The 26,122-nt window shown below is 31.6% G+C and overlaps 1 protein-coding gene across 3 annotated transcripts; it reads left to right on the top strand.

Annotated features, from left to right (window-relative positions):
• The first annotated feature begins 371 nt into the window (after positions 1-371).
• Positions 372-25,116, top strand: LOC134253317 (neuroglobin-like). 3 transcript variants are annotated; one of them, XM_062735852.1, is made up of 3 exons: positions 372-555; positions 21,639-21,864; positions 24,143-25,116. In XM_062735852.1, exons 1-3 carry the CDS (start codon positions 377-379, stop codon positions 24,290-24,292), a joined length of 555 nt encoding a protein of 184 aa, XP_062591836.1. In that variant the 5' UTR covers positions 372-376; the 3' UTR covers positions 24,293-25,116. The 3 variants fall into 3 exon arrangements, with proteins under 3 accessions (XP_062591836.1, XP_062591832.1, XP_062591844.1); XM_062735848.1 differs by lacking the exon at positions 372-555 and adding an exon at positions 7,545-7,896; XM_062735860.1 differs by lacking the exon at positions 372-555 and adding an exon at positions 18,068-18,350.
• Positions 25,117-26,122: the final 1,006 nt, after the last annotated feature.

Below are 26,122 nucleotides of genomic sequence, written 5' to 3' on the forward strand. Positions count from 1 at the left end.
ATAATTAATTTCAGTCAAATATCGTCCACGCCAAATATAATACATTTATAATAGGAAGTTTATTGCAATGTAGCTTTTCCTAAGATGAAGAATGGGAGCAAAGGGACCAGTCTATTAAGAATGAGACAACTCTGCATTGTGTGTAGGCATGCTTGTAATAAAGTAAATGTACGCAAAATGAGACTTGCTTAATATTTCAGTCAATTGTATTCAATACTAATATTTGGTGGATAAAACGATTAAAATTACAGGATTAATTCTTGACTATAAACCATCGAAATATTGCTATCCCCGACTAAAGAATCGATTACGTGGGATTTTTATCAAACAAAAGATATATTAATGTTTTTTCGCATTTGTTTCAGTCAAAGCCAAAATGGGTAGTGTGGATTCTCGACTTTGTTACAATAAACGCAAATCCAACAAAATAAATGCGAAATTCGTTAATTTGGAAACCGAAATGAAACTTTCTGATGGACAGAAAGATTTACTGGAGAAATCTTGGAACTACTTAAAGGAAGAGATGACAAAAATCGGTATTGTGACATTCATGAAGTAAGTAATCAATTTAGAAGACTCTATTTTTTTATTTTGCACGCTGTTTTTTCTATGAATGTTATTTGATTAAAAGGAAATGAGTAATTTTCATGAAGCTATTGGCCACTTTATATCTAACTAAATATTTAAATCTTTAGAGAATGATGCATCGGTATAAGATGAAGGAAAAATTGTTTCGAGGTTTTTTTTTATAAGACAAGGCAAATGTGCCCCCCTCGGATTAAAATCAGAATAAGTGAAATGATTTGTGTTTGAATATGACTGCTTTAAAATAGAAAATTGATTTTCATTTTTGAACTATTTTGGTCTTTGAAATACACAGAGACCACAATCCTAATATTGGCTTATACAAGATGTGTCTGACACAAAACTATATAAGATATGCAAGTTTGACACATAAGACAGCATGAAATATATGGAGATAGCGTACCGTATTCGAGCTCAAAAGACCATAAAAAATACAAATTAGGAGCAGTGCAAGCACAGACCTCCAAAACATCAGAGGTGGGATCGGGTGACATGGATGAGTAAGCATCCCATGCCGACCGGTCACACCCGCCGTGTGCTCCTTGTCACGATCGGGAAACAACGAGAAAATCCGTCGTCAACTCAGCCTGTAGACAATGGACTAAAAACCGGTATGAAAAACGTCAATCAGCATTTGACAAATGATAAACCGCACTTGCCGACAAGGTCATTGCACCGACCATAGAACTTACGAAATGATGACTTTAAACGAGACCGCCGACGCTACCGTTCCACCAACCTGTTTGTCAATAATTTACCTTGCTTTAGAAATTGTACGTAAGTAGAGGATGCTCTTGTGTATTGAATCACTTGAGAGACACAAACTCCGCAAGCAGGTGATGAAGGCACATTTCCGCAAAAGTAAGGGAAGCTGATGATTGAAAAGTTAAAGTCATCACATTTATCTCAGAGCTTGACCGCCAGATCACCATCAACATGTTTCCCAAGTAAAATATCCAAATATGAAACAGATGTGTAGGACTCTGTGGTATCTCTTTTCTCAAGCTCACCGTGATGTACATTTTTTTCTAAGTTATTTTACTCTTCAATTGAATGAACATCAATAATACTTTGAAAACTATCAGAGTTTTGAATTAGATTGAGAACTCGCCACCTTTGTCTAGGCTTTCAAATCGATTGTACAAAGAGATGATCATCATTTTAAATAAAAAATATCTCAACTGGTCTGAATACTATATCTTGAATCAAGAAAAAGTAGTCCAAACTTTTCTATTCATCAATGCTTTTTTTAATTGTTAATCGTGATTCTGCTTATACATAAAATACAGAGAAGCTTGCCTTATCTGGGAAATTTGTCAACAGCTATCACTACTTCATTTTAAATATTTTTTAGCACAGGTTAGAACTTTAACAACCAAGACATTGTAAAATACAGTAAAAGAATTTCTCACCAGACAAGAGTTTGACACATCAGTTTCATATTTGGATATTTTACGACAAAAAGACGCTAATGAAAACATAACAACAAAACTTTACGATAAAGGCGATGACTTCATATTTTTAATCGTCAATATCCCTTACTCATGCAGCAATAAAACCAAATCACCTGCACACGGGCTTTATATCTCTATAATTCGATAGACAAGAGCACGTACGTACAAACAAAGTATTAAATGAGGTTGTTAGTGACAAACAAGTTGATTAAACAAGAATATCAACAGTTTCATTTAAAATAATAATTTCGAAAACTCTATGGTCGATGCAATTACCTTGAAAACAAATACAATCTTTCACTGGTACAAATTCTGACTTAATCATACTGATTGTTAGGCCACTATGTACATGTACAGACTAAAATGATTAAACGTATATTTGAACAGATGTGATCGGTCGGCAGATGATTTCCACTATTCTATTGCACCTTATCCCATTTCTAATATATCAGAGGTCTGTGTTTGCTCTGCTCCTGATAAATATTATTTGAATGGACTTTTGAGCTTGAACACTGTTCTTTATCTCCATATATTTCATTGTACATCTTTCATTTTTTTCATTGATTAATGAGATACTATATTCTGTATAAACAATTAGAGCTGTGCAATATTGAACAAACAATTAAATTATTTGGATTTGCCCTTTAGCAGAAACAATGTTGACTATTTTTGTGTAAAGTTTACTAACCATTTCATTTTGATCAGATTATTTTTGTACCATCTTACATTATTTTTTTTTCATTTCAAATAGTTTCGAACGCATTGTTCCGTAATATGGTGAGGATTCATAACTCAAAGAAAAATATCTGTTCTTGAAAAGTCTACGTGGTTTTCTTTACGAATTAATTACTTTTTATTCAGAAATCATACAAAACATATATTTCATCATCATTTATTTAACCTTAACATTTAAGGGAGGATTATTCCTCTGTTATACCCAACCAATCACTACCCCTGGTGTTTCCAGGGTCCGGTTTTTTTTCTGTGCTATGTTCACAATTTTTTTTATAAACTGGATTCGTATGATTGATTACTTTTCGCAATCTATACTTTTCATGTTTACAGATATATGATGAGTAACATATTTGTCAATGTGCCTGTAAAAACATCATGAAAAATCAAGAAACTCAAGAAAATGTAATCATAACTCATGGCCAGTAAATTAGTTTTAGCATAAGATATGAAGATAACGATGAGTAATTCAAGTTCAAAAGTTCAAAATTCTATTAGATTAGTTAATATCGGATGTGGAGCAAATATGGAGCCTTGAGATTATAAGGAGTAGGATCAGGCGCAATGGAGAAGTAAGTTTGCCCTTATATGTACTCCTTGTAGGAAATTCGGTTATTAAATTTAGTAAGCAGATAATGTCCTTAGAGTTTGAATTAAACACGGATGTCAACATTTTACTTAAAAGTATTTGTATTTGCAAACAAGGTTGTTGTATCCATCATAAAATTTGCGAAATGTTGACTTCATTCAAGACTGCTGATATCCTTTTAACATAAACTTATCATTCACCCATTTCTGAATAGCTTTCCTTGTTTTAGATATTGTCGTACATAGAATATGCTATTACAAATCGAATCAAAAAGTATACATACCATCCGTATGCAGGCGTATGCAGGCAATAATGTTTTCAAAACTGAAAATTGGGGAAAGAAAATTTTAATTCATCCAAAATATCTCAAAGTCTAGTTTTTATTTTTACCATTAATGTCATTATGTACAAAAATAATCTTGATGCAAAAAAAAACATAAATAATGAAGTCAAGGTGGAAAAACGGGATTTTTCAAAAATACAATTTATGGTATGTTTTATATTGAAGAATTTTTTTTCTATAAACAAAGTTCAATATCCGTAATCCTATCAGAAAAAACTCATTGGGCTTGTTTTCCAAAATGTTGGTAATTGTTTGTAAATGATCTAAACGCATCTGATAAGATTAACACATTCTTACGTCTATCACTTTTTAAACAACAAGAGCTAGGATCCCTGTATGTCTGTGAAAGTAACATAAAAACTATAGGTTGTTCGCAGAAAAAAAATGAGTTTATTCATATAAGATTGTAATAGATAACCTACATGTTGAAGCTTCTTTGCTCAGTGTTTGTCGGCACGCATAGCTAATGGTAAACTGATTATTGTGGTGAAAATATTTGCAGTTGCTTCATCTTTCTCTTACACGAGAAATCGAGATCAGCATTTGCAATTTATTAAAACATTATTTATCTTGTATATTTTTAGTGAAATAGGTCTTTAATTTTGCCATTTGCATTTTTCAAAGTATTTTGTTTCTTGAAATTAAATTTACACTTTCAGTGCCATTACGTTTTCTTGTAGTTATATCTTTGTTAATAATTTCATAAATGCCATTATATTAATGACATATTTAAGTTAATGAAAGAGTTATGTTTGATATTTGCATACATATACGTATATTTAAAAGAAATATTGCGCCCGAGCTGCATTGTACATTTAATGCTTTCTTTTGCTACGTCTTATAATTTGCTCGTGATATCAGTATCGAATTATAGATTTGAAGTCTTCATGGCCAATGTTTTCCTTCTTTCTTATTTGTTTACCTTTTTCCACGAACATCTGAGTAATGTGTTCAATTTCTTTTGTCAGAATCAGTTCATGGTGTCATAGAAACATGCAAACAACAACCTCGTTTTCACTTCAAGTTATATCTAAGACTGACATTTCTGTCAGCTTTTAAATTGCCTCGTTATTTTCAACATTCAGTCTCTCGTTAATAAGACATTCTGATTTCTAGGAAAAGAGACCTGAAATGTCTACAAGCCATGTTTGTTTCATTACTTTAGAGGAAGTCTATTCATTATGGTTGTTAATTATTTCAGTTATGAGTATTACCTTGTGTTCAGAAGAAGAAATTGATTTATTTTTAGCTTCTGGCAAATGCATGCATTTTATTCATTTAGCCACTCACATAGTATAAGATTATATATATACGAAGAAAAATGTATCATATTCAAGTTCAAAAGTCCATTAAAGCAATACAAATCAGAGGCAAAGCAAACATGGACATTTTAAACATTAAAGGTGGGATCAGGGCCATGGGGGATTGAGCTTCCCCAGCCGACCGATCACACCCGCCGTGTGCTCCTTGTCATGATTGACAAAAAACGGAAGAATCCGTTGACAATTCATTGCGTATATAGTGGCCTAACAATAAGAATGATAAAGTTTTTAACGTCAGTGACCATTTGACCCAATGATAGGTTGTATTCACCGACAAGGTCATTTAAAAAGCTTAAATTGTGTGTTGTTTAGATTTCAAAATTTGTCAAATAGTAAGGCTATACAGGCAATAGTGGTTCGCTCGTTGATCTTTGAATTGGTTAAAATTACGTTAACATTTATGAACAAGGTAAGATATGTTAATTCCTTTTTATTTCTGTGACATTTTATTATGCATATATTTTTTTGAAAATTAAAAGCTTCAGCAATTTTGTCTATTTTGTCAATAAACATATTCGATAAGAAAGAGATGTGGTAGACTCTTTGGTATCTTTTGTCGATATTTTGAATTCGGATTTATCGAATCGACATATGAATGGAATTATCTATTGTTAATTGGTAACACGTCGTCGATATAGCTGAATGTCAAGGTTGAAGGCAACAACAAGAGTCTTCTTCTACTCTATAGAGATTTTTTTTAAATATACATAAAGTTCGCATCTTAGGAATGTAAAAAACATTCTTTATGTTCCTTAGTTCTCCTGCCAAACGACTGAGCTTGTTTTTTGATAAACAGGCAAAAACAAATAACATCATGCTGAAGTGAAATATGTCATTTATTAAAGTAAATGACGGAAAAGTAAAACACAGTTAACAAAATGGGGGTCAGAAAAAGGAGGATTTTTTTTTTTAAATATACATAAAGTCCGCATCTTAGGAATGTAAAAAACATTCTGCTGGTAAAGGAGCACAATTAGTACCTTGAACAAAAATTACTGGAAATCCTGCTTTCTGAGAATTGCCTGGTAGATAATTTTTGCAAAATTGGAAAATCCATTATGCATCGATTAAATAGGTAAACCTCTTAAAATAAATGAAAACTAGACTCAAACATTCGACAAAACAACGACATTTTATGAGTAAAGTTGTTTAATGCTTTTTTATTATGAACTTGGCAAGCCATATAAATATCAGAGTATGAGGAAATCTTCCTGTGTAATTTTTTTTGAAATTAAGCATTTATGTACTCATGTAAGCGAAATCACATCAAACAGTAAAAAGCTTATAAAATGTATACTTTGTGATAGTATGCAGTTGTTGATTTTTTTTTCGCTCGTTATCTCCAAAAAGAGTGTTACAAAATTGTGATAATCATAAACCAAGGTATCTTTCATAACTGTTACACATGATTCAAGAACCAGGTTCAACATCTGTCACATTGTTTTATAACTGCATCAACACCCTTCAAAGTACGCTTTATCAACAAATGCTTGTATTCTTAAAATTTTTCATATATTACTGCTCAGGCATCACACAAAAAATTGGCATCACCCACTACTCTTTAATCCTGTACTAAATAATCTATATCTAATATTGAAAGGAAACCATGTGGTATTAAAAACATAATAAAAATTTAAGGGTTGTTTGTGATTTAGATTATTCATAAAAGACGATTGTGCAGGCATTGGCACTATAATAATTTCTTTCATAATGATATTGTTATCACAACTGTCTGTAACTTAATTTGAACAAAAAAATAGAGAAGTTAGTCCTTGAGGAAAACCCACCACTATTTGTAAATATGCAAATAATTCTTAAGTTGATTCTCAAATTTTCTTTAAAAAATTAAAATAAATGGAAAGTGAAGCTTTGCATTCTAAAAGTACTGCATTGGTTTTAAATACATGTAGTTCAGAGAATACCATATCTACGAATATCAATAAAGGTTAAGTAGACACTTAGAACTTCTCGAAATCTGTTTTAATGTGTCGGTACACTGAAAAGGATGTTCATGACTTAATTAACAAAATCTAAATAAACTGCCGAGCAATCATCAGATACCGGTATGCTGCCACTCTTCAACAAAAAATCAACACTTTTATAAGGTCTTATTTTATTGTAAATGAAAAAGAGTTTGGAAAAAGTCATTGAAACATTTAACAGCTTTTTTACAATAAACATATTTTTTCTTATCTCAAAGCAAGAACATATTTTTTATTTCTAAACTTCAGTGTTCATCTAATATATGAATGTATATCTAATCAAACATGTTTTAAGTGTTTACAATTTTGTCACTTCTAAATAAAAGGAATCATCATTTTGAATTAAAATTATATAATTTTGAACGGCCCCCATTTCCACACATGTCCGCTATATAAACTATACATGATTATATCCATAAAAACCGGAAACTGGTTTTATCGCTGATCGGATTTGTTTTCAGTCAGCTTTCAGTGGCTATATATTTGATCGATGCCATGTAAGGATCCAAAATAATAAACAATTGCACTTATGAGAAGGCGGGCTAGGTGATTTTAACCAAAGGTTGAATCGATTCGACACCATTAGATTCAGACATTAGTAAATGGAACACAAAAACACAAGCTGGATGACCAGACGATAAAAAATCATAGAAGTGATTATGCAAAAGGAATTTTAATTCTAGTTAGCAAAAAAATTGTTTCAAATAAGGATGGGAAATATTGACTCCAAGGCAGTTGTGAACTTTAAAGGGAATAAAAATCTAAAACACAAAAAGAGACTTGAGCTTGTGGAGCCGGTTTTGACGGATAATCAGATAGAAGCTTTACAAGAGTCGTGGGGAGCTCTGAAGCAAGACATCAGCAAAGTCGGTGTGGTCATGTTTATGAAGTAAGAAAAGTAGTTTTTTTAAAGTTTTTTTTGTTTGTGCTTATAATATTTCTTAATTAGATTCTAATTAAGAAGGATTATATATTAAAATATATAGAGATATGATTATTTTACTCTTCTCTTGATACTGATTGAAATTAAAAATGGGTTTTAAACTATATACATTCTCTTCTAATACTTCTTATTCTGAAAAGGAAGTTTTACATATCTCTAAAGATAGTCATTTAAAGTAACTGTGAAATTAAATGTTTTATATTAGGGGTGACCATCTTTGTCCGTACATGTTTAAAGAAATAAAAGTATTCACGTGCTTTTAGCCTGAGAAATTACTTAAGCTTTAATATCTGCAATGCAGGTAAATATCGATCAATATCAGTATATCTTGTAAAACACTGTAGAAAACTTTTAAAGTGATTTTTATTAAGTGGTCAAAAACTAGATATATGCATTAGTAATGCTTAAAAAAAATCCTTTAAAACTATACAACCCCGCATAAAAATCTACATTTTAGATTGACATCGTTCCAAAGTCTCAATAATTTTAAGTCATCGAATTGTCTAGGCGTCTATATATTGCTTGTACCAAACAATCATGTACTATTTGATTAATTTCCCATCAATCAGTTTTTGTCACACGGGACGTATGCTTCGTTAGGAATAATTCGATACCTATAATTTGCTAATAACCAAATTATGCTTCCAATACTTGTGTATTTTAAGTTGACTATATGTATCGTTAAAGCTCTTTTCTTGTCATTAGTGAAACCTTTGGATTCAGGTTAAATGTGACGTTTTGGTTGCTCAAAGCTAACTCCTACACAATTTGTTGTCGATGTTTTAAAAAAGCATTTGCTGTGTTAAAGAGAGATCTGAAACGCTCTTGGGGACAATAATTACTGTCCCACAATCAAATATGGTGGATTTTTAACTTAAAAGGTACAAACTAAATGCATTTTTCAGTAACCGATATTTTTCTTAGTTTATGTTTCCCTGGTGAGTTGAAACAAGTTGCTGTCTCTGATACTGCTGTGAAGTTGAAAATTTCCAATATTTTGAAAGTAGAATCGATGCTAATTAGGGAATGTTTGTTTCCCGTCCTTTTAACCTCCAAAATACCCCCTCATTTATCACGAAGTATGAATTGTTTAACAGTGATTGCATATGTATAGGGGCTATATCTTTATTAGAAATGGCAGCTATAACAAAGTGATGGATTTATTTTTAAAATCTCCGAATATAAACATAGCAAATATCAATGAAACTAATTAGCTGACAAAAGCAAAGAAAAAATCCTTTGATCTATAACTTTGTATGAAAGGAATTTTCATCACAGAAAACAACATATCTATGTTATCGAAGAGTTGAATTGATCGTTTTCATCAGCTTTATCAATTAACAAAGCTCTTAGTTTTATGACACAAAAGTAGGTAGGACTTAATGAAGTGTTATCACTGAATACAGCTTATCATGGATGATAAAGATTCAGCACTAAAGATATGTAAAACAGACAGATATGGCAGCGACGTGTATATTGTGCTTACGGATACGGTTCTGATTTATTTACTAGAGGCAGTCATCACCCCATTGATTAGGCAAAGAAAAAAATGTAATTGATTTCGAGCGAGGAATAGAGAAAGTTGGTTTGCGAACATTTTCTATTTCATGTGTATCTAACAAGGTTAGGTTTAATTCTACCTTTATCTATTTTTTATGTTGTGCATTAATCTATCAACTAACGTTATCCTTGCGAACAACAAATGGCATTTTAAATGCATTCTTCTGCGTATCAAAAATAAGCAAGTCTGTTTAGACAATCTAGAAGATTTGATAATTATTAATTGATGAAGAATATCCGAGTCTACTATGTGGGAGAGGTATTCAATGAATTTCATTTATAACTGTGCACGGAAAGGTCTACACAGCAACATTAGCAAGGATAAATTATTTTGAAGCACTAAGTAATCTTGGATTGAAGGATCCAATATTAAAGGTGCATGGACACAGATTTGAAGTTAATATTTTCTCATTTTTCTGTATAATATCACGACTTATATATTGCAATAGCATTTCATTCGAAAATACTTTAAAAATCTTATTTCATTCAAAAGTCATTGAAACTTCTAAATTTTGGACGGGTTTGATTGACACATCCTTGCACTTTCATAAATTTTAATTTTTATTCTTAATACTTAGGAAGTGGCAATCTTGCTGTGTATTAATGAAAACTTTTAAAACTATAATCTAGAAAATCCAGAGTAGATATGTTATAAAGCAAAACATACACACAGTATATTGTCAGTCCGAGCAGTTGTGGTGAGCTGACTTCAACAATTGAACACACCCGGTGAATCGTAAACCTTAGCAATAACAGAGCTCGTGCCCGCTTTACAAAAAACTGTGTACGTTTCACGGGTGTGTTCAATTTGCTAAACTCTGTACACAACACTATGCGCGGAATGACGATACTTGTGAAGAGGTTTTGCTTTCGAACATTTCTACTCTGAATATAATAATTTTCTGGATTAAGATTTTAGATATTTTTCTTTAAACACAAAAAGATTGCCACTTTTCCTAGAAAGAATAAAATTAAGATTTGTGAAAGTGCAAGGATGTGTCAATCAAACCCATCGGAAAATTTGAAGTTTCAATAACTTTTGAATGAAATAAGATCTTTAAGGATATTCGATCCGCAGCCAGGAAGGATAACTCCAAAAATTAATATTTATTTGAAATGCATCAAAATAAAGCTTGAAAATGATTTTTTTTTCATGCAACAATTTTCATTTTATTCATCTTTATAAGTTTCAAGGTTTTTGGAAGTCATAGAAAAGGTCTTATAAAAGTTGATATTTGTACCCTATAAAAAGGGAAAAAAATAATACAGTTTTAGAGAAATAAGATTTTCTTGAATTCAGCCTTAGATACCAATGCTTATTAGCATGATATGAAATAAGAAGTGAATTGTGGTGTCTTGCAATGACACAAAAGCCTTTTACACTATGTATAATAGAATACATGACGGAAAAGAAGACAAAAAATACCAAATAAGTATAAAAATCATGACAATTTGACAATTTTCCCTATACATGTATAATATGATTAACTTTAATATGTAACTTTAAAGAAATACTGTGGATAAATTTACATATCTTTGTGGATTCAGAGACACTTTTATGAGTATTTTTGATTACTTAACTGCTGATTTTGTAAACCTGAGGATTGGACTACCTTAATATATTTTCGTGTTAAATGCTATAACAATATATTATTCGTGATATTATACAGAAAATATGAACTTCAAATCTGTGTCTATGCACCTTTACATAAATAAAAACGGGTAGAATGATAATCACTTTAATGTAGAAAACTGTAAGATATTGTTGTAATCCTTGTCCGTCTAGATCTGTTTGTTAGACAATTTTCCAGTTAATTTCCTCTCAAAATGACATTTCTCAAATAATCATGCATGTTTCAAGGATCTCATTTAACAATAAGAGCTGTAACCAAATCTGAATGTTTTGTGACGACCTGTAAATGAGACGAAAGGTTCAGGATTTTACTCTGGCGTAAGCAGATTGGGAGTTGGTAACCAATTTTCAACGAAAAAACCTGATTCTCATGATTTTTATTACATTAACGTACATTTCAAGATATATTTATGTTTAATAAAAAGTATGTAATCACATTGTGTTATATGTCACAATCACCACTATAAAGACACGATTGCCTCAGAATATGAGTATGTAACGTACATTTCAAGCTTGTAATAATATGTAAATTAGTAATAAGAAAATATTGAAAAAAAAGCAATTATTGACATAAAAATCATATCAATGAAGCGTTTTAAGGCAGCAATTCGGGACATTTCACAATAAAAATTATTTGCTGATTCGCTGACAAAAAAATTAACTGTGTGCAAGGTTACAGACAAAAAAATATAAGAGTCAGATGTATTTTGCTATGATCTAACAAATGTTCGTGTTTGGCCATTGAAACTTAACATAAATCTATTCCGAATATATTCCTCAATTTTTTAATTTGATATCTGGTCTCTTGTTAATGTCTAAAAAGGTTTAGGAATTTCAAGTCAAGCTCATGACAAAATAATATTGCAAAAATGCTTGCTGGGCAAGATATCAAAAGCTGAGATAGGACAAGCTTTTTCGAGCTGAAGAATATGAAAGAGATAACGAATTATGATGGACAAATACAGGGTTTTTATATGTCCATCATTATTTAACGTTAGAAATATAATACATTGAAACCTCTAAAACCCACAGTAAAACTTGTACGTTGATTGCTTATATGAACCCCCCTCATAACTTGTTCAAAATGTGGAGTTAAACATCAAATATCATGATATATAATATAACCATAGCAAACTTAATTCCTAAAAATGGCACAGTTCAGTCTGCGTGACTTCTCATGACAAATAGCAATGAAGTTTTTAAATTCTCAAGCAAGAGGCCATTTACGATCGAGAATCTAGCACATGTTAATTTCGTAGCCTATTTTTGTTTCAGGAATGGACTTCCGGTATCAGATTAAAAAGTCTGCTTTCTAGGGCCACTCAGAAGTACGTGGGGGAATTGTATTTCTGTTTTGTTGTTGACATCTTTTTCACTTTTGTGACACTATCAGATACATAAGGAGACCAGGTCAATATTAGTTTTTTTCCTTTATCTTTAACCGAGGTTTTTTAGTTAATGAGTCTTTGGTCTAAGACATTCAAAACTCAAATAAATATTAGCGGATACTGTAAAATCACATATTTTCGAGGGGTTTGAGTGAAAAAATTCGTTCATGGGGATTAATTTTCGTGGATGAAGAATTGGTGAGTAGTTATATATGAAAATTACATTTCATGGAATACATAAGTTCGTGGGTCTCTTTATACCTCGAAAAACCATAAAAATTAAACCCCTATGAAAATAGTGATTTTACAGTAGATTTGAAGCCTTTAATTTCTTCCATAGAGGCTGATATTCATATTCTTCATAAACTTGACTTGGACCTTAAAAAAATAAGCAATGATTGTTAGAAAGTTTTTTTTTCTTTTTGAGATTTTCTGGTTTTACCCTGTAGAGACAAATATACAACGAACTATGACATTTTAATTAGTGCATTTGACTGAGGGATCTCTATTTCATTCAGTGTAATTTTTTTTTTACAATAGGTATTTATCCGCCTTCAAATTTTACCTATTTCTTGATGCACCTGCATTTAATCATCTGTCTATTCATATTGTAAAAATAAATCCTTATATTTGCTGCTTCGTGATAAAAAGAAACCTTTTGACTTATTAGAAACTATGTACCAGAGGGTTTTTTTTCTTTACAGCGTTTTTCTTTTGAGCAGATTAAAGAACAGTATTAAAATTAAAGCCCAACTGATTCGTGGCATCCTGTGAAAAAAAGTCGAACAAAAATATTGATTTTTATGTATCAATAAAAGAATCTCACATTCTTCGTTCAAACAACCTGATAGGTTTAATATTCTACTATCATATTCAAGTATAGGATTATAGATTTTGTATAATTTCTAAATGAGTAGTTTTAAATTCTTCCCCATTTTACTGAAGCACTGAACAAAATATTCATAATATAGGAGTGAGAATACTTTTTTCGAAAAGTAGTCTTTAATTTTTGCAAAGATGTATTTCGGCTTTTGCTAGGCCAGTCCGTGAAATGAAAAAGACGAAATTTTATATTGATATGTTGCTCTCAATGAAATTTGTGATTTTATGACGATTAGAATAAATAGAAACTGAAAAACCAAACACATGCAAAGTTTTTTTGATAGAATAACGTCCATTAAAAACATGCAATTCGGTTAGCGTTTTGGCAATCAAAAATCCATAAAACAATACAAAACAGGAGCAGAGCAAACACAGACCTCCAAAACATCAGAGGTGGGATCAGGTGCCATCGAGGAGTGAACATCCCTTGCCGACCGGGTACATCCACTTTGTGCTCCTTGTCATGATCGGGAAATAACGGAAAAGTCCGTCGTCAATTCAGTGTATAAATAATGGACTAACAATTAGTATGAAATACATCCGTCAGCATTTGACTCAATGATAAATTGTATTTGCTGACATGGTCATTGTACCAACCATAGAATTTACGAAATGATGACTTTAAACGAGACTGCTGATATTCTTGTTTCATCAATTTGTTTGTCAATAATTTATCTCGCTTTAGAAATCGTTCATACGTAGAGCATGCTCTTGCGTATCGAATCAACTGAGATAGTTTTTTCTCCGAGTTCATTAGATACACACGAGCATGTATAAGTACTATCAATTTCTAGAAAGAGAGAAACACTTAACAAATAAGTTGCTGATACAAGAATTCATTTCATTTCTAACGAAGTCAAACGTCATCAAGTTCTATTGTACATACAATGACCTTGTCAGCTAATACTATCTATCGTCAAATCGAATGTTGAGTGGCTTTTAAATAGATAAATCGTGATTTTTTTTCTTCCATCACCCGATTATGACAAGGAGTGCATGGTGCTTTTGGCTGATCGACAGGAAATACTTTCTCCTCCATAGCATCTGATTCCATTTCTTATGTATTTTGATGTATCTCATGTTTTAAATCTCCCTATTTGTGTTATTTGAATTAAAGAAGATTTAAGTTAACATACATAACAATTGTTTGTCCATTTTTTTCACTTATATTGAAGAGGATCACTCCGTTAACTCTAACACAATTAAGGATGTAAATGTCGCCATGGCATCTGATCCTTTACAACTTTCTGTGTCGTTGCTCTGAGTACGGTTCTGTTTACAAGATTGATTAGATCGATCACAGATTGAATCTTTATCTTTTTTCATTATATTTAATAACTGTTACTCATATTCAGAAACCTGTTATTTATATGTGAGATCTTGAGATCATATTTCGAAAATGGTTATTCATATTGTAAAACTTGTCCCTAGTACTCAACATTTGTGATTCATTTTTTGATAAACTTGTGATCAATATGTAAAAACTTTTGATTTATATCCGATAATTCTGTATCATATTACCTAGATGGCAAATTTTATTGCATATTAATACGATGTCTGAATATGAAAACAATTTTATTTCGAGTATAAATCACAACAATTCGCAGATGAATTTCAAGAGTATGAATAACAATATTTTGAATAACAAACCTTTTGAATCATTGTTAATGTTAATGCCCAATTTTAATTTAAAAAATCACTCTTTTGCAACGTTTTTCACACCATATATTCTAACAATTGTACTATGTGCACATGTATTCTTATTAGGAAATTTTTTTACATGAATATACAAGGTGTGTAGTTAAAACTGGGAAATAGAATTAAAACATCTTTGATCATCACGATAGCGTAGATCTCCTACGTCCTACATCTCTTAACATCTTTTTCGATGACCGAGCAATCAGGACAGAGGAGTAGCGCTGCAGCGTGGGCAGTTAAGCTGCCAATGTCGTGACTTTAATCAGTATAGGAATTACACACAAAAACAGCTCCTTCTCTATGTATGCCCAGTGTTTATTTCTAGACGAGATGATCCATGCCAGTAAATCAGGAGGATTAATATTCAATGAATCAGAGTGCATTGGTTCTTATTATCCTTGCTCCAGCAAATCAGCAAAAGCCGAAAGAAAATTTGCTGACGCGGTTTTTACCATTTCCGTTTTCTTTGTTTTGTTGTTTATGACTGAAGATACTGAAAATCTACCCAGGTTACAAGTATCTTTGTATTATGCACTTGTGTTTAATTATAACCCTCCTGTTCAATTATGCTACTTGTATACCTTTATAAGATTTGGTATTAATGTATTGATAATTAATTAATAAAAGACTTGAATAATTCACATAGACCTACAAATAAAGATAAATAATGTGTTTCAGTAAATGTTAAATAGATCTCTTTAATTCATACTAAAATGTTTACCTCAGTAAAAAGGAAACTTTGGGAGTTGTTTACAACAATAAAATATAACAGAGAGGTGGTAAATATCAGATGTCGACATTTACAAATATTCAGATATATTGACAACGTATTGTCAATAAACAATGGTAATGTCCATTCTTATGTCGATACGATATATCCTGGTGAGCTTGAGATAGAAGATACCACAGAGTCTGACACATCTGTTTCATATTTGGATATTTTACTTGAAAAATACGTTAACGGTTATCTATATAACAACCAAGCTCTATGATAAACGTGATGACTTTAACTTTTCTATCGTCAACTTCATTTAATACCTTCATCACCTGTACACGGAGTTTATATCTCTCAGTTGATTCGATATACAAGGGGATGCTCTACGTATGAACAATTTCTAAAACGAGGTAAATTATTGACAAACAAGTTGATGAAAGAAGAATATCAGCAGTCTCGTATAAAATCATTTCGTAAATTCTATGGTCGATACAATGACCATGTCAGCAAATTCAATTTATAATTGAGTCAAATGCTGACTGACGTTTTTCATACTAATTGTTAGTGCATTATTTATACACTGAATTGACGACGGGTTTTTCTGTTCTTAACGAGAAACAAACGGTCGGTGTGACCGGTCGGCAGGAGATGCTCACTCATCCATGGCACCAGATCCCACCTCTGACGTTTTGGAGATCCGTGTTTGTTCTGCTCTTATTTTGTATTGTTTCATGGACTTTTGATCTCGAATACTGTTCGCTTCTCCATATTTTTCATGTGGGTACTTATTACTCCGGGAAAGTTTTAGAAAATTAAAAAGGGTGAAATTTTACCAAAATAAAAAAAAACATCAAAAAGTTTTTTTTTTATTGGAATTCATTAATTATATTGTATTGTAATTGGCCATTTGTAAATTCGATTAAAATAAATGGAAAAGATTCTTGATTACAATACACTAGTATATGTAGTTTTTGAAATCAAGTCTTCCAACAATATTTCAGAATCTCCAAGGGTATCGATTAAGCCTCATTAAATGCATATCTATTTTTATTTTCATATGAAGCAGAATTCATTTAAAATCTTCCATATTTGCCGCTGCTTGAATTCAACATTAAATAAAGTATCGAAGATGTTATATACTAGTGTGTTTAAAAACTATCTCTATATTTACAAAACCACAATTCAGATCAGAATGAAATTTGGCACACCTAAAGTCATGCACATGTTCTATAAATGAGACGTCACAATGTGAAAATGGCGTCAATATGTAGTTGACTCAAGATTACGAAAAATGGTTGTCACACTTTTACTCGAGTAACGAACGGCTGTCAAGTTTAACGTATAACTTGGAAATTCTTTTTGAAGTATCTTATAATAATCTGCATAATGTTTATAAAGACAATAAACTTTCCAGACGTCCAATCATAAATTGGATTGATTGTTTTAGTGAAGGAAGGGAGATGGTCAAAAATGACGTTTGTTTTGTAGCCAAGTGAAAGCAAGCTGAGATAGAGATGTGTCCGTTGTTGGGCAATTTGCTTTGAAAGATCGCAAAGTTACAGCTAGGAAAATTGTTGAATATGTTAACAATATTATTATTATTAAATTCCTAAAATACCGTTGAATTTATACTTTAAACATATCAAATATAAAAAAAGAAGGCCCCCATATTTACCCCATGTTAACCCCTTTATCCCGTGGATATAGCTTATGTGATATCGTTTTTGTGTCCAAAGGTAACTGCAGTTATGACGTCACAATGGGTTTTGCGTAAGCGTAATGAAGTAAAATAAATTATAGTGGAGTCCTATATAAAAACAGTGTAAAACATCGGTTGGGATATTGTCCACATAGGCAGAACATAGACATATTCTGCCCCATCCCCATCACAAGTATATTCTATCATTTATACTTTGTCACAGGCAAAGAAGTCTTTTTATATTATTATATTATGTAGAGTTTGTGCATGCTATATAATCAAATATTCCAGCTCTCTCCATGGTCTTTTATTTTTACCGGTTATTCGACAAAATAGTTTTTTTAATTCAAATCGTGCTACAGAAGCCTTTGAAATTATGATTAGTTTTATCAATATAAGGCGTGATTGACAGTTCACAGTTTAACAAGAAGTCGATCTTCTGTGAAGATATTATTGCCTCTATATGTAAAGCGTCCGATGCAGAGCTAGTTAAGGATCAATAGTATATCAAAAAGTGTCCATACAGACGGCAATTTATACTTGACGTGAATTGTTGGTAAAGTGTTTGTTATTACCGTAAATTATAATCAATGTCGTGATATGACCTGATTAAAGATTTTCATCTAAAGTCGAAATTTTGCGGAAGTTCAATTGAATGATGGGAGGTTTGGAATGTAAAGTGTTTGTTTCTCACAAAGAGAAACATGACAAGAAGAATTTACTGTCTGAGCCTACCCTTAGTGAAAGTGACATTAAGAATATTGAGGAATCATGGAAGTTACTTAGAAAGGATATAAGTAAAGTTGGTGTCGTTATGTTTATGAAGTAAGTTTACTTTATTTTTACATAACAGTTAATTATTTATCGATATGCTCTCAGATCACAATTACAAACATAGATTTCTTGGAGCATCTTCTATAAGTAAAAAATGGTTTTATACTTTTTTGTACAAAAAAGTTACCACATCTTTCCCTCAATAAACACACATACACAAATTAATTTTGATATAAGTAAATGAAACTTGAAACCTCTACATATTATAGAGGAAAATTCATTGCTCGGCAAACACATTTTTAGTTCGATCGATTTCATCACGAGAGTCCTTTCTTTTCTAGAAATCCACAAAGTATTACGTAAGAATAACGCCTGAAGTATTTTATTCCATCGCTTTAGACAAAAAGGTTGTCTTGACTTTGGTAAAAATATTGCATTTGGAATAATGTTATATTTTGAATGAATGTTGATTAGTAAGTTAACTTGCCGTCGACCAAGAAAATCAATCTCAAAATTTACCTTTTTAAGATGGTGAAATTCATTTTAATATTGATTTAGACATTTTTGATGAAACTGTAACAAACATCCCTTATAAGACAGTTAACAGCTTCAGGATTATGAAAAACAAGTGATCTGCTATCATCAACTTCACTGAATTTTTGTGAAGAAACGTAAGCAATAAGTTATCAACATATACAGACAAAGGTTTTAAATCTGAAGGATTTTATCACTTAATATCAAGTCTGTCTTACTTTGAAAAATATAATATAGTCAAAAAAGCAAGTGCAATATGAAACCCGTTTTTATGAAGCTTTCAAACTCAAGTAAATAGAGGGCATAATTGTCTGGTTTTTATGGAAGTAAAATTTTGAAATTCTTTTGTTGATTTGTATTGTTTTGCTTCTTTCTTTGTTTTTACGTAAAAGAAAAAGGAGAGAACTAGCTAGGAATAAAAGTATCGTTGCAATTGTCAATTTTTACATACAAATCTACTTTGTCTGCAATGACGCTTTCACACAAACATTGTCCGATACAGGTATTTGCTTGACAAATCCCACTGGATTTGGCTACATTTCGTATAAAGACTCATTAAATTTTTAATAATGTTTCGTCTGTGAAGGGTGTATAAACGAGTTCAACAGTAAGATAAATCATTTCATTTGAATAGAAATCCAAGATAGTGTGCAACATATGAATTAACAACGGAAGATTTTCTCTAGAACATGCAAGCAGCTCTGCTTTGTTTACAAAAAGATCCAATTGAGTATCATCTCAACTCATTAACATACCACCAAGACAAATGGCCTGCATATGATCCATCCTAGCAATAAACTGAATATTGAGGGACATTGATGTCTTATCAATCTCTGAAATGAAGAGGAGTCGGTCTATGTCCCAGTAACGACAGGTTCCAGTAACGAGAGTGAGACCAGTTTATTGGCTGACATAGACACTAGATATCTGTCAAATAAAAAGCACATAAAAACAGTTTAATCTCTATCACCTAATCTCCTTAAACTCCTTAATGTGTTACTTTGTTTCGAATTTTTCTCACCTAATCTCTTAACCTAAGCTCCTTTTATACTTGACATTGCTTTCAAAAGGCTTAGAACTGTGATGAGGTTTCAGTTTATTAACTTCTTTGTCACCTGGTGAAGCGTTGAGTCTTTGTAAAATCTCTGAAATATTGAGATAAACCTGTTGACTTAATTGTTTTTTTCCAAGATATTCATCGGCAATCTCTGTGTTATAGCATCAGGGTATGACGTCATTGAGATGTTTTCATTGAAAATGACAAATAACAGGGTACAATGATATAAATGAGAGGGCGTTTAATCACTTATCCATGATTATAGCATCTGTTAATTACGTGACCAGTCCTTCGAATTGAAGGGGCTTGTCTTCAAAATTGATAAATATAAAATGAAAACATAAAATTTTGAATATTCATTAAATACACTAAATGTTTTTTTAACAATCCATTTCTTTCAGACAAGAACTGTTTTAAAAATGCCACACCATTTTATATAAGTTATTGTACAAAGACAAGCCCCGATGGTACAAAGGTCAAAACACTAAGTATTATTTAGAGTACGAGTTTCTTACTGTATCAGAGATACAGGGCGGGGCTTGAGGCGAGAGCGATAGCTCAGCCGGGCCCCGCCCTGTAATACAGTGTATTCTAAATGACTTGTGACATGACCTTTCTAAGGACCTCACTAATTTACATGCGTATTTGGGTGTATACCTCCCAACCAATCAGATGATTTTGCAGAAAGTTGATTTAGTATCCCATTTTAAGCATTCTCAACTGAAATGCAGAGCGAGATGGACGTGCAGGTATCTATCATTTTAAAATTATTTAAGAGATGCATAAATTAATTTGTTTTCCAAAAATTTTTATTTAGATTTGATTGCGCAGGGCTTTTTTTCTCTATGCAGCTCTTGCTGATCTTTTGATGACATTTTTTTATAGTTTAAGCTATGATTTAATGCAAAACATTTTGATATATAAGAATCATGTGGGAATATTTTTGAAACAAAAAATGATTCTGAGAGAAATGTCCGACAATGTCCTCCACCGGTCGTCATACACAAAATTGAAATAAGCAGATGAAAGGAAAGGGGGTGGGGGTATTTTACTTCACGTTTTCATTAAAATGTAGAGTAACCAAACGGGGATACAACACTCACTGGTGCCCCATCCCACCTTTGAGTTTTTTTTCTTTTTCGCTTTCTTAATTTTTTTTTTCTAAACTTGTATACATACGGTTTTTAATTCATCAACAAGTAACGAAATGACGCACATAGGTGTTGGTTGATTATAAATCTACCCCCACGGAATACGATTTTCCGTTGTTTTTTTTTTGTTTTGTTTTGTTTTGGTTTTTTTAGGGGGGGGGGTTCAAAGTAATAATTTGTGAACTGTCCTTTCTAAAATTTTTGAATCCGACATTAATACCTTTACGTTGTAAAATTTTACTTTTAATTCACCTAAATTTTTGAGTAAATACGAACAGTTCTATGGCGAATTGAACGATTGGTATGTCTGTATACGGATACAGCTTTCCGTCATCGCTAAAAATAAACCGTACTGTATCGTTGATATTTTGCAGATACAGTACAGTTTCTGCTCATTTGCATAAGAAACGCCCACAAAAAGTGTTCTGTATCGCAGTTACAGTATGCTTGACTTCAAAGGAAAACTCGCCGGGTCATGTCACAATGAAATAAAGGCACACTGGGAATCTCTGTTGTACACCATTAGTTTATGGTTCATTATCCATTTTCAAAATGGTATTGTAATATCAAATGAAATTGTTTCCACTTCTTTTACAGTTTATTTCAAACCCATCCAGAAGTTCAAGATGCATTTCTGCCATTCCAGCAACTAGCAAAGGAAGATATGGAACACAGTGCAATCTTACGGTCACACGCCCTCCGTGTGATGGGTACAGTCGATAAATGTCTGACTCGGATACGTACGCCGGAAAAACTCCAGAATCTCATGCACGAATTGGGAGAGAGGCATGCTAATTATAGCGCTAGACAGGAATTCATAGATGTAAGATTTCATTATATTTCGCAAATAGCTTTTATCTATAAGAATTAACAAAACATATTGCTCTCTGTTCGTGTCATTCATACTCCTAAATTTCCCAATAATAGTCGGTAATTTTGGTCGATCAGCGACCACTGCAGAGCGGAGAAGGTGATATCCTCCACAATAACCCAAGATGATAATCTATAATTTGTACATTTTATGTAACAGGAATTTCCGGTTTTTGTGCTTCTATTAATTTCATTTTGGCGATAATATACCAATTGACTTCCTTTTATTAGGAGATGTACTTCTTGACACAGTATTTTACAAAGCGACACTATTCTCAGATGTGATGTAAATCACAGATCAAATAAATCTTTATCTATCCCATATGGTTTGATCGAATCAAATACGTCAAAAAACGCAAAATCAGAATTAACAAATGTTCATTTAGAGTAATAAAATGTACAGGGGCAAACAAGTTTGGTAAATAATAAGAAAACTGGGTTGAAGTATGTCAACAAAAAAGTAAAATTACACGCAAAAAAACCGTAATTCCAAACTATGGCAACAGTTTTAGGGGTTTCCAGAACAGTATCAATTAATTATTTTTATCCTAACATTGTATTATTGAGGGATAATCTTTGATTGTAAATTCATAAATTATCATATCAATAGTTTAAAAAATGAAAAAGGTCAAGATTGATCTCAGCTAAATGCCACTTTATTTTTGATGCATTAAATGTTATGCATCATTAGTAAAGGCGAGTTAAACTCAGTTTTTAAGACGTTGGTAATGGAACTAGATGGAGATAACGAACAATATTCATACTCAGAAGTCCGTTAAACAATACAAATCTTGGAACATAGCATACACGGACCTCTAAAGCATCAGATATGGGATCAAGTGCCATGGAGGAGTGAGCATCCCCTGCCAATCGGTCACATCCGCCATGTGCTCCTTGTCATGATCGGGAAATAACTGAAAATCCGTCGAGTCCAGTATGGTCTAACAATTAGTATGAAAAACGTCAGTCAGCATTTGGCTTAATGAAATTTCTAAGTTCTGCTTCTACAATGCACTTGGATACCACCTGACTGTCGCTTTTTTTCTCAAAAATAAAAACTAAACTTAAGAAACATTCTTTTTCACATTATTTTCAAAAGGTATATCAATTCTATCTTTATCCGTGTTCAAATGTTATATTTATTGAATGTTAATTATACATGTTCAATGAATAGAAGATAAAATCGTTGTTAAAATTTTATTCATGTTGTGTTCAACAATATCTTAAGTATTAACTATACGGAAGAAATGTAATGAAATTGTATATGATTAAGATACATGTCTTTGATTGGTTCAAAAGTTGTCTATCATTATCCCAAGGATATAACTTAAAGATATAGCAATGGGTACGATAAAAAAAAAATGAAAAATGGGGAAAAAAATAGTTTAGTCAATAGAAATACTAGATCACCTTGAGTTATTTATTAAATTTGATATATTAGAAAGTATAATTAATCAAAATACCTATGTTTATACTATAGTAAAGCAATATATCAAAGTCCTTCTTAAAATAAAGTTTCTTAATAAGATTTTCATCTAATTAATACATCATTTTCCTTAGATCTCAAATGAAATTTTCTATAATTAATGGACATTTTACTGCATATATCTTAGAATTCACATATTGATAAGATATTAATTCTCTTAAATCTCAAAAAGTGCAAGAGTAAGGTTTCAAAAACAATTAAAAAGGTAGAGTAATATTTTGAAATAACAATAGAAATTAATCATAATACATGTAATGAAGTAAAAGGAACACATGGCAGTTATGACTGATCAGCAGATGGTTCCTTCTCCATCGTGGCCCCTGAACCCCTGGTTATTGTAGAGTTCTGTGTTAGCTCTGCTCCCGAATTACATTGTTTCAATATATTTTTAAGCTTGATTATTTTAAGTTCTAATGTAGGTTTTTTTGTAAACTGTATATTATTACAGTATGTAAAACTGAAGTACCTGTAGTATGCAGCAGATGTAGAGACTTTGAAGATCTATTTGCATCCTTATGTTATTAATCCTTTGGCTTTTTTGTGTTAGAAAGGATTGAATTATCAAATCTGTTGTATAATATCGCTGATTTACGATTCCAAGGTTATTCTTTCCAACATTTTGTCAATATTTTCATTGGTAGTCCTATTCTTGTATCGTATAATCAAGGTTCCTTTATAAAATCAATTTCATAAATCGTTGTATACAGCATTATTGAATTCATTACCGAGTTTCAATTTCTTTCAGCTGGTGGGTTCCCAATTTGTGTACGCCATAAAACCTCATTTAGAGGATTGTTGGAGCAAAGAATTGGAAGAAGCATGGCTTCAGCTATTTAGGGTTATGTCTTTCCACATGAAGAAAGGAATGAGGGAATCCAACGTCATTACATACTAGATTACAGTTAGATGAATAGAGTTCTCCGTTTTAGGTCATGCTGCCTTATGGAAAATCTTATTAACGCTCCATCCTTTCAATGACTTATTATTTGCACGAAGATGCAATTATGACATCGAATCCGTCTTGACAATGAGTATAGAAACTATTGTTTTTGCGCGTTAATTGTTGTTGGCGTAAATTTATTGTTTCTCATTATTATATTTGTTCCATTTGAAATTTGAATCTACTTTGTGTTTTGAGTTTTCTATTATAGAATGAATGTTTGCAATAACATTTTGAATTCATCTGTTATTGAATAGGAATTACATATTCATAAACATTTTTAATAATTTTTGATTCCATCACAACCAATATCACTTTATTTTATTTGAATTTTAGAAACCATCACTTTATCATACTCTTCTTATGTACACTCAAATCAGTTAATATGATAGTTCTTTATGTTTTAATCTCTTTTCCCCAAGAGCGTTTGTAAAAAGCAATTACTGAGAAAAAAACATGTACATAAAGAACTGAATGTTGTATTTGACTGCTTGTAAATGTGTTTCCTCTTTATGATATGAAATAAATTTACATTACAGGTTAAATATGTGTGCATATATATGTCATATAGTATACATATTTTGACTTTTAAGATGTTAGACAGGATAGTAAAAACATTTACAAGAAAATTCTTACAAAAAATCAAAATGTTTACTCATTGTACATTATTCAGCACAAACAGTGTTGTTCGTGTTTTATTATTGTGTTTGTTAGATTATTTTCAATATTTGTATAAAAGATTGTAAGATTATCTTACAATGAAATAAACCAGAAATAAAAGAGTGTAAAATTTTGAATTTCTTTTTTAACTATAAAGTCATACTATACTCTAAGTCTGTTTTCTTTCTTCCATGGTACGTAATTTACAGACTTGAAATCAATATGGTTGCTCCCCCGTGGATCTCTATACAATTAGTCCTATATAGCTGTAAATTGGGTAAAACTAAATGAAACTCGTTAGAACCACTTCCAAAACGAGGAAAAGATGAATACAAGTTGATATATTGTACCTCCAGATCAATAAAGTTGTTTACATGGTGAGGATGCATCTGCTTACAGGATCACTTCATTAAGCAGTAAACATTTAAATGAACTGCAATAAATAACAGTTTTCTTATTTCAGTCTTTTCTCATGAACGGGACAGATTAACATCAGTTTAAAAAGTAATTGGTATGTTTCGTAAAAATGAATTTAAAAAGCATTTAAATGCTTATGTTTTTTTGAAAAGTTAAATTTCCCAAGGAATGTTAGATTTTTTTTTAAAATGAGTTTTCCCTGTCAGTGAAACTTCAGTGAAACAAATACTTTAAAATTTAATCCAGTACTTAGGCAATACAGTAAAACTCGTTAAGTACGAACACGGATATAGCGAATTCACGGATATAACGAAGTCATCTTGGATCCCCAGCTATATAAATTTAATGAATTTCTTATACAGTTATAAAGACTTACGGACATAGCGAAGAATTTTTATAGGTCTCAGCGACTTCGTTGTAACCGAATTTTGCTGTAATGCAATAATGACATGTTGTATGACATATCTGCTTGATTTATTATAAATTTGATAAATAGAACATCTTTAGTGGAATGGGGCCTATGACAACTAAAATAATAGACTTTTCAATTATTAAATTGCTTCGATCGATTAATAAAAGCCACGACCAAGAGAACATTCAAAAAGAAAATTCACACCCATGTCTTCCTACTGTATTGTCAGAAATATCCACAATATAGGCGTGCTCCATGTATATTTTTGAAACGGGATCTATAGTCATGAAAATTAA

The sequence above is a fragment of the Saccostrea cucullata genome, unplaced genomic scaffold, assembly GCF_032062105.1.
Source record: "Saccostrea cucullata isolate Sc308-1 unplaced genomic scaffold, CSIRO_AGI_Scuc_v1 ctg319, whole genome shotgun sequence".
Taxonomy (NCBI): domain Eukaryota; kingdom Metazoa; phylum Mollusca; class Bivalvia; order Ostreida; family Ostreidae; genus Saccostrea; species Saccostrea cuccullata.

Bases quoted from the DNA above. Each gene is read 5' to 3' on its own strand.
- LOC134253317 (XM_062735852.1), top strand. From the start codon at position 377: ATGGGTAGTGTGGATTCTCGACTTTGTTACAATAAACGCAAATCCAAC. The intron at 556-21,638 runs GTAAGTAATCAA...CTTCTTTTACAG, and splicing joins GGTATTGTGACATTCATGAA to TTTATTTCAAACCCATCCAG. The intron at 21,865-24,142 runs GTAAGATTTCAT...AATTTCTTTCAG, and splicing joins CTAGACAGGAATTCATAGAT to CTGGTGGGTTCCCAATTTGT.